The 18,742-nt window shown below is 28.8% G+C and overlaps 2 protein-coding genes across 2 annotated transcripts in view; one reads left to right on the forward strand and one right to left on the reverse strand.

The window, feature by feature from the left end:
* Positions 1-18,742, reverse strand: part of LOC119600266 (allatostatin-A) — a 92,459-nt gene that overhangs the window by 45,789 nt on the left and 27,928 nt on the right. The window lies entirely within an intron of this gene.
* On the forward strand, positions 1,803-6,837 carry LOC119600267. The gene has a single exon (XM_037950388.1). The coding sequence runs from the start codon at positions 2,265-2,267 to the stop codon at positions 2,517-2,519; it is 255 nt and encodes an 84-aa protein (XP_037806316.1). The 5' UTR covers positions 1,803-2,264; the 3' UTR covers positions 2,520-6,837.

Here is an 18,742-nt window from a genome sequence, read left to right on the forward strand (position 1 = left end):
GTCGGATATTCTTCTTATGAGCTTTCAGAGAGAATTATAGAGCTATGAAGAGCTTTAGAGTCACAACGTTTTGTTGACCACTTTCAAATCAATTATCGAGATCGTTGGGAAATAAGCTTTTACTCTTTCGTCGATATCTTTAAAGCTCCGCTTTCATTATCATTCACGAGTACTTCGCTTAAAAAGGAACTTCTCTATTAGGATATTCTTCTTTAGGGCTTTTAAAGAGTGACTTGAAAAATATGATCCGGCGATTACGAGTTTTTAGCAAAGATGTCGAAGTGCTTTACACGAACACCTGCCTTGACGGCCTCATTTCATGGTGGTCTTTTCATTTGACGAATCACAGAGTACCTAAAAAAAGTGCTTGTACATGGAGCTATGTAATCCATTGCTGTCCCGTTGCTTAACATACGAGATGCGAAAACTTCACCCATGCAGATCGGATGGCCACTGTGTATTCTCTGAAAGAGAATACACTGTGGTAAATCTTTTATGAACAGAGTAAACCCTGAACATACCTGGAAATGATGGAAAATTCAATGGTTTCATTTGTATAAGATAACGCCCGCATACCCCTACATCCATCCAGTATCAGATCTCACTCATTTCCAACGCTTTGTCCCACAGTCACTCTTCTGTGAGGTTTCTGTTGCCTTGGCAACAGTACCGAAATTATCCCGAATAACATACTTTTAATCAACATTCTCTTTCTGTGATCCCTTTGGGGGTCTTTCCAATAACTGGGACTAGACAAAGTTCGAAACTCTTCCCTATGGGGCAACCGGTTCTCGTAGTACCAAATCATGTGGTTCTCTGGTTCGATCCTATATCATACCATTCCAAGGAAAGACCGAGGATACATTTGATCATCACCAGTTTATAGTGTCGGCATATTAGCGCTACTTTTCCGCGGGATTGCAATAACTCCAAGATGAGGGAAGATTCATCATTCATTCATAAAATGACTTCCGAAATCAACGTGAACAAGGAAACCAACTTCTTTGAATGGTGCACTAGTTGCTAATCTAAAGAGAAATTCCCTTTTTTCGCAACAAAAAAAGATTCGTTGTAATCACCATCAATCGGTAGGTCTAACTAATTGTAATGTAGCAAGATCAGAACTTATTCAGTATTTTCTTTTGTTTAACGTTTACACTTGAAGGTTGTGTTATCGCTATATATAGTTGTTCCAATACTGTTCTTTTTGGAAATCAGAAGGTTGCCTCAAACAATATTTCAGATATTGATCTTAAACATATGTATGAACATATACAAACAATTACATCGATCGTGGTATGTACTTACTTTACTCCCCATTTGAAAATTAACGTGGTAAGTAATGATAATTTTTTCGGGGTATCTAAATCGTACGAAATTACAAGTGAATATGCTTTAATGTAAAGCTTTTATCACATATTTTACATTAGACTCAGGTGGCAACATTCATTTCCCTTTAAGAAAACAAAACTTTTCATTACATTCATAAACATATTTTCTCTTAACGATAATAATTTTTGTATATTTCTTCTTAGCCTGAGAAAAATACAGTGAGAGAGAGGGAGAGAATGTGTGAAAGTTTTACAAAACGATCACATAGAATTTAAAAAATATTACAGAAACAGAAAAAGAAAAATCACACCTATAGAGTTGAATGAACAAAACAAAAAAATACAGAGCGGGCTTTTTTCCACAACAAGCTGAGAGCAGCAGCAGCAAGCGAACTTTTTTATGTAGAGAAAGAGAAAAAAAAACAAAAATTAAGTTTATTTCATTTAATTTTTTTTTATTTTGGTACGTTGGTGGTGATCAATCGAAAATGAAAAGAAAAAAACTTTATACAAACATTAGTTGATTGTGGATCAGTTTTACGTAAAAATTTCACTGAAACGGTTTGTTAAAGTTTAAACTACGGATAAATAAAGAAACGTATAAAAAACACAAAATAAAACATTCGACAAATACTAAACTTAAATGGAATTTTAATAGATTTTTTCTAACGAAAAGAAGGAAAAAACGAATAAATAAATAAAGAAAAGATTTTCGTATTAGAAACATAAATATTTGTAATACGTTAAGCCAAAAATACACAGAATTAAGAAAAATTTATTGCAGTTTTTTTTTTTTGGTATTTACTTTAAACGAACACACACAAACCCAGTGGATTTAAAAACAATTAAAGCAAAATATATATTTGCTATAAAACAAATAGAAATAGAACATTTTTCCACTTAAATAATTCTAAAACAACAACCAAAACAAAAATGTCTCATCAATGCAGTTGCGGTCGTGACCTCAACAATAATTATGTCGGCTATACAAGTGCTTACGCAAATGCCAATACCAGCTTAGATCGTGAATCCAATGCCACCTTAAGTGGCTCTTCAAAATCTTCACCAGGCTCACAAACCCAATTCACAGCCAAGCTAATAGTGGGCACAGTGGGCGCCATTAAAGAGCTAAGGGAAAAGGAAAAATCACGTCAAACAATGACACGTGCCGGAGATCGTAGAAATTGAGTTGCAAATGAAAATGAAAAAGAAAAAAAAAACGGATGAGTTTCGTTTCTTTCATTTTTTTTTTCTAAAACATTTTAGAAGTGTTATAACAGAGGCATAAAAAGTGTTATTAAGCTGTTATCTTTAAGGTGTTGTAAGCATGAGCAGGTGTGTTTGCAGTTGTTTATCTAGAATGAAGTGATGAAAGTGAAGTACTTTCTGATTGTTAGTGTGATTTAAAGAAAAATAAAATTAAACAAATATGTAGTAAATTAGTTGAAAAATTAAGCTTCTTATGATGTCCTTTTTTTCTATTTATCTTAAAAGAAAAAAAAATGTTTTGTATATTTTTTTTAGATTTATAATGGATTTATTCATTATAAAATATTTTTTCATTTAAAAAGAGAGTCTAATTAGTACCGTTTTATATAGTTTAAAGAAAATAGTAATAGAAATTTGTTAAATTTCTTTAAAATGTAAATTATTTTATTTTATAAAAAATGCAGTGGTTTAAAAGGTTGTAAAATTTTTTTAAAAAAATATTCGAAAAAAATTATGTGCATTAATTTAAGATAAAAAATTGAGAAATTTTTTAAATCGTAAAAATTAGCTGAATTTTTTTTTTTATTTTCTTAAAAAACTCTTGTATTTCTTCATGTATAAGTTGATTAGCTGAATTTATTTAAATTCTACGATCTATTGCAAATGCCTAATAATTGTTATATAATTTCCTAGTTAAACTTGCTTTAGCTAAGGTTAGTTAATCTACGATTATATAGTTTTAAAACAAAACCGTTAGAAATGATCTAGCATTTAAAATAAAGATTAAATTATCATTAACTAGGTTCAACAAAACCACATTTATTAAACTTATGAATTGAGAGAAAGATTAAGATGCTCTGGGCCCAAATTACGGCATACGATGATCGAAATCTCAATAGAATCTAAATGGAGATTTCGATCGATATCGTATGCCGTAATTTGGGCCCTTATTCCCGAATCTTAGTTCCTTCACACCAAATTTTCGATATAACATGTACTACGCAATGAAACCCCCCATTTTGTTAACATATTTTACATTTATTTATAAAGTTTGTTATATCATCTGCCAGTCCAGTCCGTCGACTTTAAAAAATCCATTAAATCTTTTTCCTTTTTCGAGATATATTAACCTAAAGATTGAAACAACAAAATGTATCTCCCAGAAGGAATAAGATATAAGAGAAGTTACATCTTTATTTTAAAGTCGAGAGATTGGGCTTTCTGATGATGTAACAAAATGTTTAAATTAAAGCTGTCTTTGCGTTAATACAGCTTTTAAAACATGACCAAATCTAGATTCGGATTCAGGGCAGTCAAGTATGTTTTGGTCTTTGAGTTATTAACAATTTCATCATTAATTCGTATTAGAAAGAAAAGTTTAACATTCATGAACTCGGTTTAGTTAATCTACAGTTTCAGATGATGTAACAAAATTTTAAAATAAAGCTTTTTAGCTCTATTACAACATTTAAAATATGACCAAATCTAGATTCGGATTCAAGGCAATAAATTCTTTAGAAATGTATATTTTGTTGGCCTGTGTTATTAATAAATTCATCATTAATTTGTATTTAAAAAAAAGTTTAACTTTCATGAAATCGGTTTAGTTAATCTATAGTTTCAGATGGCGTAACAAAATTTTAAATAAAGCTGTTTTTGCTCAATTATAACTTTTAAAATATGACCAAATTTAGATTCAGGGCAGTCAATTCTTTAGAAAAGTATATTTTGTGTTATTAGTAATTTGATCATAAATTTGCATTTAAAACAAAAGTTTAAATTTCATGTAACCGGTTTAGTTAAACTATAGTTCTATGAATTTAACTGCAACTTTACTTTTTTAATTAAAATTAAGAAAAAATTTAAAAATTTACTTTTATTACAATTATAGCGAATTTAAAGCAAAAGTTAAACTTTCATTAAACCATTAACCCAACTTTATTTAAAAGGAAGGATAAAATATCGTTAATGGTGGTTATCGTTGGCCATAATATATAACATTGGTTAAGAATTTTAAGAATTTAAAACATTTGGCATCTAAACTCTTCTAAACCTTAATTAGTTAATCTACAGTTATGTCAAGATATACAAAATATTCCAAATTAGAAAGCTTTGTTATATTGATTCCAAAATACTGCAGCATTGTTAATAAAGGAAATATTTTATAAAAATGAAATCATTAGTTAAACCTTGTTTAGTTAATCTACAGTTATATAAAATAGTTAAATACAAGAATAACGGAAAGCGACTAATTTTACAATAAATCTCCATTTGAAACTATTGTTAAACTCAATATTACCAGGGTTAGTTAGTTAATCTGCAGTTATGAATGTAATATGTTAAATTGTCTTAAACTATGTTAAACTTTTTATTTATATTATAGTTTAAACTCCACATTCATAAATAACATTTTATTTTATAAAAGGTTTATAAAACAAAAAATTAGTTATAAAATATGATTTATAAACCGTTTATAAAATAATAATATGTTTATGAATAAAGCCGTATTAAGACTTAAAATCGTCAAACTCTCTTAAACCATGGCTAGTTAAACCAGAGTTACATATATATAATTTCAATTGGAAAAACAATTTCTTGCAGTAATTTTCAGATTTTCTCATTGTCTGGTTATATTTTACCGAAACGATAGATTGACAGTTTTCAAAGAAAAATTATTTTAAACGGCAGAAAATCTACTGGTTAAACGATAACCGGAGGTTGAGATAACTTGCCTTGAACTTTCATGAATATTCAAAAAATATAAGTTGATTTTTAAACTCATTCTAAACCTGGTTACCTAAAGAGCAAAACATTGTAGATTTTAGTAATTAATTTGAATTGTTAATATCTTTTGTATCCAGTAAAAATTTTTTATTTTTATCGAATATTTTTGTTAAATTTTATTTCACCAAGTTAATTAACACTGCATTTTTTTATATCCTTTAACAAACAATTATTTTTATTTCCTAATAATGCAATACAATTTCAAACGAATTTCTTAATAATTTAATTAATATTTTTTGTTTTTACTTTTTATAACTTAAGTTATTGTAATTTTATAGATTTTTTCTAATAACAGTTAAGTTTTGTTTTAATAATTTTTGTTTGTTAATTTTTTAAAAATTTTGTTGTAATTTTCATTTTCTTTTAAGTTAAATAATTGGGTTTTTAAACAAAGAAAATTTGTTTCTATTATTACTTCCGTTTTGTGAAGTTAATGAAATTTCAATGGTTATGGGAAAGAAATTCAAATTTATTTCAATGCATTATATAGTTTAAGTATTAACAAAGAAAACCTGGGTCTATAACAGAAATTTTGTATAGAAAAAGGGCTTAATAAACCATAAATAACTTTATGAATGTTTCAAGAAATAATGATAAATAAAGTAAAAGTTTTACAGTAAAAGTTTAAGGGTTAAACTATGATTAAGATTTAATCTTAAATCTTAATTAGTTTCGAAACCAACAAAATCAGAAGTGCAATAGTTTTAGGCTTTGCTTAAAATATAAAATATCATAAATTTTGTATTGAAAAAAAGTTTTAAAAACTTTTTTTTAATTTTCGCTTAAATTCAGCAAATTTATTTAAAAAAATAAACTAAACTAATTGTTGGTTTTATATTTTTAATTTTTTTTTTTTTTTTTCTACTAAACCAATGTCAACCAAGTAAATATATTTAACTCATAGTAAATTACATCATCTTTAAATAATCAAAAGCAAATGAAATTAAAAAAAATAACAAAACATTATTATCAAAATAGATTTAGAAACAAAGGAACATCTAACAAAAAAAAAAAATGCAATAACTCATTTAGAAGACAAACAAATATAAACAAAAGTTCTACAAAACTGAAATTAAATTAAAAATATAAAAATCTAAACTTATTTATAATTAACCTAAGCAAAAAAATAAGTGTTAATAATTTTATTATATATTTTTAAAGATAATTTTTTATTATATTTAACCATAAACACAATAACACTTAAACTTTACAGTTTTTTTTCTAATTTTCTAATAAATTTCATATTTAAATTTAGCCACATTTTTAAAGAAGTATAACACTTTCAAGTTATTTGTATTGTTGTAAAAATATTATAGTTTTGGGAAGCTATCCCTGCAATCATTTATGCGTCTAAGAACTTTCCATGTTTTATGTGATTTTTAAGTAGTAAGTAGTGCAAAAAAAAAAAACATTTAATAAAATATATATTTAATAATCTATAGTTTATAAGTTTTGAAAAATAAAAATTTATACAAACAAATAAAAAAAATAAATACTTACAATATTTACATAAAAAAATAATATAAAAAATTGTGTTTTATTTGAAAAAAGAAAGGATTAAAATAAAATTTTAAATAAATTTTAGTAAAAATCTAAAATTTCTAAGACCTTTATTTTTGACCATATTTTCGGATATACCTAAACCTTAGTTAGTTAATCTATCGTTATGTGAAGATATACAAAATACGCGAAGAAAAAAATTATATTTTAAATTGTCTTAAACTGTGCTAAACTTTCCGTTATTCTACTCTTATAAAAAAAATTAAAACTAAAAATTCTAAGATTTTTTATAACATAGTTTATGACTTTGTCAAACTAATAGAAATCATCAAACTATTTTAAATCATGGTTAGTTAAACCCCAGTTATATAAAATTATTGTTAAGTTTGACATTATTATCGAAAGTATGTCTAACAAAATGATACAATATTTCAGTGCTAAAGATATCTGGCGCCTTCAACAAATATACCTACAGACGGACATCGTTCCCACGAAAACAACTAAAGTCATACTGGGCCAAAGATTATCAAATCAGCGACAGCTGTACCAATCGACATTTTTGTTCCCCCAGGAAACAATTACACGGGCCGACAAAATTTTTACTTACAGAGTAAAATATACTTTTATAAAGTAATCCGAATCAGGACTTAAAATTTCTTTATCACATAAGGTTTTTCTAATGTGATTATCATGTCATGAAGGTTGAAAATTCCTTATATTTGAGACGTAGGACTACTTTATTTATTAGGCTTGTTATGTTCAAATATCTCGAAGAACAACGAAGATATAATAGAAATCATTTTAAAGTAAATATGTATAGTCTAGTCTATAGTCTAGTCTATAGTCTAGTCTAGTCTAGTCTATAGTCTAGTCTATAGTCTAGTCTATAGTCTAGTCTATAGTCTAGTCTATAGTCTAGTCTATAGACTAGTCTATAGTCTAGTCTATAGTCTAGTCTATAGTCTAGTCTATAGTCTAGTCTATAGTCTAGTCTATAGTCTAGTCTATAGTCTAGTCTATAGTCTAGTCTATAGTCTAGTCTATAGTCTAGTCTATAGTCTAGTCTATAGTCTAGTCTATAGTCTAGTCTATAGTCTAGTCTATAGTCTAGTCTATAGTCTAGTCTATAGTCTAGTCTATAGTCTAGTCTATAGTCTAGTCTATAGTCTAGTCTATAGTCTAGTCTATAGTCTAGTCTATAGTCTAGTCTATAGTCTAGTCTATAGTCTAGTCTATAGTCTAGTCTATAGTCTAGTCTATAGTCTAGTCTATAGTCTAGTCTATAGTCTAGTCTATAGTCTAGTCTATAGTCTAGTCTATAGTCTAGTCTATAGTCTAGTCTATAGTCTAGTCTATAGTCTAGTCTATAGTCTAGTCTATAGTCTAGTCTATAGTCTAGTCTATAGTCTAGTCTATAGTCTAGTCTATAGTCTAGTCTATAGTCTAGTCTATAGTCTAGTCTATAGTCTAGTCTATAGTCTAGTCTATAGTCTAGTCTATAGTCTAGTCTATAGTCTAGTCTATAGTCTAGTCTATAGTCTAGTCTATAGTCTAGTCTATAGTCTAGTCTATAGTCTAGTCTATAGTCTAGTCTATAGTCTAGTCTATAGTCTAGTCTATAGTCTAGTCTATAGTCTAGTCTATAGTCTAGTCTATAGTCTAGTCTATAGTCTAGTCTATAGTCTAGTCTATAGTCTAGTCTATAGTCTAGTCTATAGTCTAGTCTATAGTCTAGTCTATAGTCTAGTCTATAGTCTAGTCTATAGTCTAGTCTATAGTCTAGTCTATAGTCTAGTCTATAGTCTAGTCTATAGTCTAGTCTATAGTCTAGTCTATAGTCTAGTCTAGTCTAGTCTAGTCTATAGTCTAGTCTATAGTCTAGTCTATAGTCTAGTCTATAGTCTAGTCTAGTCTAGTCTATAGTCTAGTCTATAGTCTAGTCTATAGTCTAGTCTATAGTCTAGTCTATAGTCTAGTCTATAGTCTAGTCTATAGTCTAGTCTATAGTCTAGTCTATAGTCTAGTCTATAGTCTAGTCTATAGTCTAGTCTAGTCTAGTCTAGTCTATAGTGTTGTCTATAGTCCTATAGTCTAGTTTATAGTCTAATCTATAGTATAGTTTTTAGTCTAGTCTGTAGTCTAGTCTATAGTCTAGACAAAGGTACATTCAAATCTGTCAAATATTGCTCAAAAAAGATGATTGATTGATTCAGTATTTCAGCACTTATAGATTGCCTTATATATGATATAAAAATCACATTTTCGTGAATATGAAAAAATTTAAAAAATCTTAAACTTTTGACCCAGCTCACCAAATATTGAGCCATGAAAAATATTTTGAGAAATGGTATCTTAGGTTTTATTTCAGTGAAACATCATAACTTAAAACCAATGCCGACATTCTTATATTCTTTCCAACCATTTTCTAAAATGGAAACACCTATACTTTCAGACACTTCCGTATGACTAAACTTAATAACAACAGAACTAAAATACCAAAGAACAACAACAACAAATCAAGAAAGCAGCCAGCCAACCAACCAACGCTTTAAAATAAAGCTCCGGTGTGAAAGTTAAAAAAAATAATAAAAAAAAACATTTAAATAAAGACAAGAATGTAAGAGGAAAAAATAAGAAGTTTACAAATGAAGAAACAACAACGAAAATCAGAACGCTTTTGCTTTCACAACTCAAGAAGTTGTAGAAAGAAAATGAAGAACAAGAAACATAAAAATAGAAGAAACGACTTGCACGAAAGCAAAATTTTAATGTCGCTATGAAAATGTGTGTATTGGGCCTTAAACTAACAAAAAGAGTGAAGAAAAAAAAAATTAAAAGAAAAGAATTTACTTACAAAAACAAACAAACAACTTCACCTAAAGACAACTATTTCTTTGACTTTTTTGTTTATTTTCATTTTTAATGTGTCTGTGAAATAAAACTTAAAAACAAGAAGTAAGAAAGTATCTTTTAGTACGGCAACAACAACACAGAACGAAATGAAAAGAAATTGAAAAAATATTGTAACCGGTTGTCGTAAGTTCTACATACGAATGTATGAATTGAGACGAATCGTAACGATCACACATTTTATACGAATTGCAGACGAACATTAAACTTGATGGGAGCTTCTAGCTTACAACAACACACACTAGCGCAAACAGCATTTATCGTGATGTTCTTGTTATTGCCGTTGTTGTTGTTCTTATTGTTGCTGGGGCTGTTTGTTGTTGATGAGAACGACGATAGCGACGGCAGCGAGTAACAGTGACCCAGTCTCTCGTTTTCATTTTGTTTTTTTTTTTTTTTATTGTTGCTGTTGTTTACATAGTTTTTGTTTTGTTCTCATTTTCAATCATTCGTAGTTGCCATCGTTGTTGTCGTTTTCATCGTCGCTCGTCATTATCGTTGCTGTTGTTGTTGCTATTGATGTTGTTCGTGCTTTCTTTAGCAATTATTCTACATGCTTAAATACTCGTACAGAGCGAGAAAAATAAGCATAAAATAAGCACTAAGCTGGACGTATAAGTTGTTGGTCGTTCTATGGATCGATCGTTGGGGCTTTAACTAGACGTTTGCAATTGATTGTGTTGCTGTTACGATTTTTTATAGTATAGAAGTTTACTCATATGTACGTCATACGTACATTACACATACAAACTTACTCATATATTTACGATACGTAAAACGTATGTACATGGGGAATTGGTACTACGATTTAAATGAATGCGAGTACTTTGTACGTGTTTTTATTTATTTTTGTTGATGATCATTGGGATTGTTAGTCAGAAATTTTGTTAAATAAATATGTACATATGCAGTTATTTTAGAGAATGCTATCTTTCTTATGCAAAAGTACAAAAACTAAATTCTATTTAGTTTTAGTCGCGATACGATCCTAATGTAGGTGTAAACACTTACATACTTAGTAGTAGAATTTGTAAGGAATACCAATATGTATCTCTGAGATCTGTTTTCATGTTAGAAGGAAACCTCTCAAATTAAATTATGTCGCTAAAGTTGGTCTAAGATTGGCTGTCTTTAGAAGAGTTGCTAGTGTTGTAATCTGTCAACTGTACTAACTAACTAACTAACTAACTAACTAACTAACTAACTAACTAACTAACTAACTAACTAACTAACTAACTAACTAACTAACTAACTAACTACTAACTAACTAACTAACTAACTAACTAACTAACTAACTAACTAACTAACTAACTAACTAACTAACTAACTAACTAACTAACTAACTAACTACTAACTAACTAACTAACTAACTAACTAACTAACTAACTAACTAACTAACTAACTAACTAACTAACTAACTAACTAACTAACTAACTAACTAACTAACTAACTAACTAACTAACTAACTAACTACTAACTAACTAACTAACTAACTAACTAACTAACTAACTAACTAACTAACTAACTAACTAACTAACTAACTAACTAACTAACTAACTAACTAACTAACTAACTACTAACTAACTAACTAACTAACTAACTAACTAACTAACTAACTAACTAACTAACTAACTAACTAACTAACTAACTAACTAACTAACTAACTAACTAACTAACTAACTAACTAACTAACTAACTACTAACTAACTAACTAACTAACTAACTAACTAACTAACTAACTAACTAACTAACTAACTAACTAACTAACTAACTAACTAACTAACTAACTAACTAACTACTAACTAACTAACTAACTAACTAACTAACTAACTAACTAACTAACTAACTAACTAACTAACTAACTAACTAACTAACTAACTAACTAACTAACTACTAACTAACTAACTAACTAACTAACTAACTAACTAACTAACTAACTAACTAACTAACTAACTAACTAACTAACTAACTAACTAACTAACTAACTAACTAACTAACTAACTAACTAACTAACTAACTAACTAACTAACTAACTAACTAACTAACTAACTAACTAACTAACTAACTAACTAACTAACTAACTAACTAACTAACTAACTAACTAACTAACTAACTAACTAACTAACTAACTAACTAACTAACTACTAACTAACTAACTAACTAACTAACTAACTAACTAACTACTAACTAACTAACTAACTAACTAACTAACTAACTAACTAACTAACTAACAACTAACAAACTAACTAAACTAACAACTAACAAACTAACAAACTAACAAACTAACAAACTAACAAACTAACAAACTAACAAACTAACAAACTAACAAACTAACAAACTAACAAACTAACAAACTAACAAACTAACAAACTAACAAACTAACAAACTAACAAACTAACAAACTAACAAACTAACAAACTAACAAACTAACAAACTAACAAACTAACAAACTAACAAACTAACAAACTAACAAACTAACAAACTAACAAACTAACAAACTAACAAACTAACAAACTAACAAACTAACAAACTAACAAACTAACAAACTAACAAACTAACAACTAACAAACTAACAAACTAACAACTAACTAACTAACTAACTAACTAACTAACTAACTAACTAACTAACTAACTAACTAACTAACTAACTAACTAACTAACTAACTAACTAACTAACTAACTAACTAACTAACTACTAACTAACTAACTAACTAACTAACTAACTAACTAACTAACTAACTAACTAACTAACTAACTAACTAACTAACTAACTAACTAACTAACTAACTAACTAACTACTAACTAACTAACTAACTAACTAACTAACTAACTAACTAACTAACTAACTAACTAACTAACTAACTAACTAACTAACTAACTAACTAACTAACTAACTAACTAACTAACTAACTAACTAACTAACTAACTACTAACTAACTAACTAACTAACTAACTAACTAACTAACTAACTAACTAACTAACTAACTAACTAACTAACTAACTAACTAACTAACTAACTAACTAACTAACTAACTAACTACTAACTACTAACTAACTAACTAACTAACTAACTAACTAACTAACTAACTAACTACTAACTAACTAACTACTAACTAACTACTAACTAACTAACTAACTAACTAACTAACTAACTAACTAACTAACTAACTAACTAACTAACTAACTAACTAACTAACTAACTAACTAACTAACTAACTAACTAACTAACTAACTAACTAACTAACTAACTAACTAACTAACTACTAACTAACTAACTAACTAACTAACTAACTAACTAACTACTAACTAACTAACTAACTAACTAACTAACTAACTACTAACTAACTAACTAACTAACTAACTAACTAACTAACTAACTAACTAACTAACTAACTAACTAACTAACTAACTAACTAACTAACTAACTAACTAACTAACTAACTAACTAACTAACTAACTAACTAACTAACTAACTAACTAACTAACTAACTAACTAACTAACTAACTAACTAACTAACTAACTAACTAACTAACTAACTAACTAACTAACTAACTACTAACTACTAACTAACTAACTAACTAACTAACAAACTAACAACTAACAAACTAACAAACTAACAAACTAACAAACTAACAACTAACTAACTAACTAACTAACTAACTACTAACTAACTACTAACTAACTAACTAACTAACTAACTAACTAACTAACTAACTAACTAACTAACTAACTAACTAACTAACTAACTAACTAACTAACTAACTACTAACTAACTAACTAACTAACTAACTAACTAACTAACTAACTAACTAACTAACTAACTAACTAACTAACTAACTAACTAACTAACTAACTAACTACTAACTAACTAACTAACTAACTACTAACTAACTAACTAACTAACTAACTAACTAACTAACTAACTAACTAACTACTACTAACTAACTAACTAACTAACTAACTAACTAACTAACTAACTAACTAACTAACTACTAACTAACTACATAACTAACTAAATACTACTAACTAACTAACTAACTAACTAACTAACAAATAACAAACTAACAAACTAACAACTAACAACTAACAAACTAACAAACTAACAACTAACAAACTAACAAACTAACTAAACTAACAAACAACTAACTAACTAACTAACTAACTAACTAACTAACTAACTAACTAACTAACTACTAACTAACTAACTAACTAACTAACTAACTACTAACTAACTAACTACTAACTAACTAACTACTAACTAACTAACTAACTAACTAACTAACTAACTAACTAACTAACTAACTAACTAACTAACTAACTAACTAACTAACTAACTAACTAACTAACTAACTAACTAACTAACTAACTAACTAACTAACTAACTAACTAACTAACTAACTAACTAACTAACTAACTAAACTAACTAACTAACTAACTAACTAACTAACTAGCTAGCTAACTAACTAACTACTAACTACTAACTAACTAACTAACTAAGCTAACTAACTAACTAACTAACTAACTAACTAACTAACTAACTAACTAACTAACTAACTAACTAACTAACTAACTAACTAACTAACTAACTAACTAACTAACTAAAATAACCTAACTAACTAACTAACTACTAACTAAATAACTAACTAACTAACTAACTAACTAACTAACTAACTAACTAACTACCTAACTAACTAACTAACTAACTAACTAACTAACTAACTAACTAACTAACTAACTAACTAACTAACTAACTAAACTACAACTAACAACTAACAACTAACAACTAACTAAACTAACTAACTACTAACTAACTAACTAACTAACTAACTAACTAACTAACTAACTAACTAACTAACTAACTAACTAACTAACTACTACTAACTAACTAACTAACTAACTAACTACTAACTAACTAACTAACTAACTAACTAACTAACTAACTACTAACTAACTAACTAACACTAACTAACTAACTAACTAACTAACTAACTAACTAACTAACTAACTAACTAACTAACTAACTAACTAACAAACTAACAAACTAACAAACTAACAACTAACAACTAACAACTAACAAACTAACTAACTAACTAACTAACTACATAACTAACCTAACTAACTACTAACTAACTAACTAACTAACTAGGTAACTAACTAGCTACTAACTACTAACTAACTAACTAACTAACTAACTAACTAACTAACTAACTAACTAACTAACTAACTAACTAACTAACTAACTAACTAACTAACTAAACTAACTAACTAACTAACTAACTAACTAACTAACTAACTAACTAACTAACTAACTAACAAACTAACAAACTAACAAACTAACAAACTAACAAACTAACAAACTAACTAACTAACTAACTAACTAACTAACTAACTAACTAACTAGGTAACTAACTAGCTAACTAACTAACTAACTAACTAACTTTTGTTTCAGCGTTTTAATAATTATTCTCGGATACATGCTGTAAGAAAGGCACTTGATCTAAAACTCGTTTCTTAGTGTAATTGTTTGTCTCAATAATGTGAAGATACAGTGTCAACAGATGGTTTTGGTTATCTAAGATATCGTGCCTATGATAACTGATCAATACATATGTATATGATTTAGAAACGGATGCTTCAATTGGATGCTATGCCTTTCCGTCCTTCAATAAAGGGAAAATAATGCTAAGTCATGGTATACATTATTTATTTGATCAATCTCTGTTACCCATAACATAATAAATCATTTGAAAGTACTCTCATCAATCAAGAAGCTAGTGACAAATTAGTAATTGGCTAACAAAATGATGCAATGCATTCTTTTGAATTTCGAAAAGACTACAATACAAAAGACTCCTTTGGTTTTATTTATATTTTAATTTTTTTAATAAATGGCTCTTACTGTGAATCCAAACACTTTGTACTCATCTTTGTGTGTGTTCCATATCGTAAATGGCATAAGTGCTAGTTAGCGACTACATTCATACTTCTCAATGTGCACGTTCCACTACTACTCATGATAAGACCCCACTCGTGCTTGTGGTCATTTGGGTCAATCTAATTGAATTTGTTTTATTTTTTAAGTTTAAACTACTCATATCATATCGTCACTGGGTAGATTAAATTCAATTGTATCTGAATTTACTGTTTGATGTTGTTGTTATTGTTATGTCAACTAATTTAAAATGGAACGAATTAGGTGGAATTTCAAGGGCGGTATGTAAAGTATATCAGTTGATATAACAGTTGATGAATTGAATGATGTTTTGTTATTGTTTTCGTTATAAATTGTTTGGATATTAACACCAAAGCTAGTTTAAGTAAATGAATAATTAAGAATTAAAGTGTTGTCCATGTAGTGTAAACAACTGTCGTTAGCTATAAATACCATTGTTCCAGCAAAACATTTGGTCTAAATGTCGCACATGCAAATAAGTTAATACGTATGAGTTTTATTGTACTCATATTTCTAAGATCTTTATCAACAATTAAGTGAAATGATCGTGACATTACCTTGAATTATAAAATTCAAATATGTACAATAAAATTGTGTTCTTTAAATATTGATACTTAAATAAGTATTGCCATTCAAATGTTCTTTGTGTTCCCCCAACAGACTTATCAAGGACATCTGTAGTATACAGAACTATAAAGGTATTGTCTTTAGGTCGCAATCTGTTGTATATGGATGCACATATACAGAGGGAAAAAAGGGCGTTTTAAAATTTACACGCCTGACAATCCTGCATTGTCAAAATAACACGTTGGTTGTCAATCTATAACTGAGTGTTATTTAAATTTTTACACATCCCTTCTTAAATGTTTACAAACAAAAGCTCACTTTTGACAACGGATTGTATTAGTTTCGGTACTTTTCTACAGGTTTTTTCCTTCTGTGTAGGTATGTTGCTTAAGTCCTTCGTCAAAGGCTTAGTTCTAGTTCAGTTCTAGTTCAGTCTAGTTCAGTTCTAGTTCAGTTCTAGTTCAGTTCTAGTTCAGTTCTAGTTCAGTTCTAGTTCAGTTCTAGTTCAGTTCTAGTTCAGTTTCTAGTTTCAGTTCTAGTTCAGTCTAGTTCAGTTCTAGTTCAGTTCTAGTTCAGTTCTAGTTCAGTTCTAGTTCAGTTCTAGTTCAGTTCTAGTTCAGTTCTAGTTCAGTTCTAGTTCAGTTCTAGTTCAGTTCTAGTTCAGTTCTAGTTCATTTCTAGTTCAGTTCTAGTTCAGTTCTAGTTCAGTTCTAGTTCAGTTCTAGTTCAGTTCTAGTTCAGTTCTAGTTCAGTTCTAGTTCAGTTCTAGTTCAGTTCTAGTTCAGTTCTAGTTCAGTTCTAGTTCAGTTCTAGTTCAGTTCTAGTTCAGTTCTAGTTCAGTTCTAGTTCAGTTCTAGTTCAGTTCTAGTTCAGTTCTAGTTCAGTTCTAGTTCAGTTCTAGTTCAGTTCTAGTTCAGTTCTAGTTCAGTTCTAGTTCAGTTCTAGTTCAGTTCTAGTTCAGTTCTAGTTCAGTTCTAGTTCAGTTCTAGTTCAGTTCTAGTTCAGTTCTAGTTCAGTTCTAGTTCAGTTCTAGTTCAGTTCTAGTTCAGTTCTAGTTCAGTTCTAGTTCAGTTCTAGTTCAGTTCTAGTTCAGTTCTAGTTCAGTTCTAGTTCAGTTCTAGTTCAGTTCTAGTTCAGTTCTAGTTCAGTTCTAGTTCAGTTCTAGTTCAGTTCTAGTTCAGTTCTAGTTCAGTTCTAGTTCAGTTCTAGTTCAGTTCTAGTTCAGTTCTAGTTCAGTTCTAGTTCAGTTCTAGTTCAGTTCTAGTTCAGTTCTAGTTCAGTTCTAGTTCAGTTCTAGTTCAGTTCTAGTTCAGTTCTAGTTCAGTTCTAGTTCAGTTCTAGTTCAGTTCTAGTTCAGTTCTAGTTCAGTTCTAGTTCAGTTCTAGTTCAGTTCTAGTTCAGTTCTAGTTCAGTTCTAGTTCAGTTCTAGTTCAGTTCTAGTTCAGTTCTAGTTCAGTTCTAGTTCAGTTCTAGTTCAGTTCTAGTTCAGTTCAGTTCTAGTTCAGTTCTAGTTCAGTTCTAGTTCAGTTCTAGTTCAGTTCTAGTTCAGTTCTAGTTCAGTTCTAGTTCAGTTCTAGTTCAGTTCTAGTTCAGTTCTAGTTCAGTTCAGTTCTAGTTCAGTTCTAGTTCAGTTCTAGTTCGTTCTAGTCAGTTAGTTCAGTTCTAGTTCAGTTCTAGTTCAGTTCTAGTTCAGTTCTAGTTCAGTTCTAGTTCAGTTCTAGTTCAGTTCTATTCAGTTCTAGTTCAGTTCTAGTTTCTAGTTCAGTTCTAGTTCAGTTCTAGTTCAGTTCTAGTTCAGTTCTAGTTCAGTTCTAGTTCAGTTCTAGTTTCTAGTTCAGTTCTAGTTCAGTTCTAGTTCAGTTCTAGTTCAGTTTCTAGTTCAGTTCTAGTTCAGTTCTAGTTCAGTTCTAGTTCAGTTCTAGTTCAGTTCTAGTTCAGTTCTAGTTCAGTTCTAGTTCAGTTCTAGTTCAGTCTAGTTCAGTTCTAGTTCAGTTCTAGTTCAGTTCTAGTTCAGTTCTAGTTCAGTTCTAAGTTCAGTTCAGTTCTAGTTCAGTTCTAGTTCAGTTCTAGTTCAGTTCTAGTTCAGTTCTAGTTCAGTTCTAGTTCAGTTCTAGTTCAGTTCTAGTTCAGTTCTAGTTCTAGTTCAGTTCTAGTTCAGTTCTAGTTCAGTTCTAGTTCAGTTCTAGTTCAGTTCTAGTTCAGTTCTAGTTCAGTTCTAGTTCAGTTCTAGTTCAGTTCTAGTTCAGTTCTAGTTCAGTTCTAGTTCAGTTCTAGTTCAGTTCTAGTTCAGTTCAGTTCTAGTTCAGTTCTAGTTCAGTTCTAGTTCAGTTCTAGTTCAGTTCTAGTTCAGTTCTAGTTCAGTTCTAGTTCAGTTCTAGTTCAGTTCTAGTTCAGTTCTAGTTCAGTTCTAGTTCAGTTCTAGTTCAGTTCTAGTTCAGTTCTAGTTCAGTTCTAGTTCAGTTCTAGTTCAGTTCAGTTCTAGTTCAG

The sequence above is a fragment of the Lucilia sericata genome, unplaced genomic scaffold (genome assembly GCF_015586225.1).
Source record: "Lucilia sericata isolate MDLA Ls3-8-SP2 unplaced genomic scaffold, ASM1558622v1 Contig000109F_arrow, whole genome shotgun sequence".
NCBI classification, from domain to species: domain Eukaryota; kingdom Metazoa; phylum Arthropoda; class Insecta; order Diptera; family Calliphoridae; genus Lucilia; species Lucilia sericata.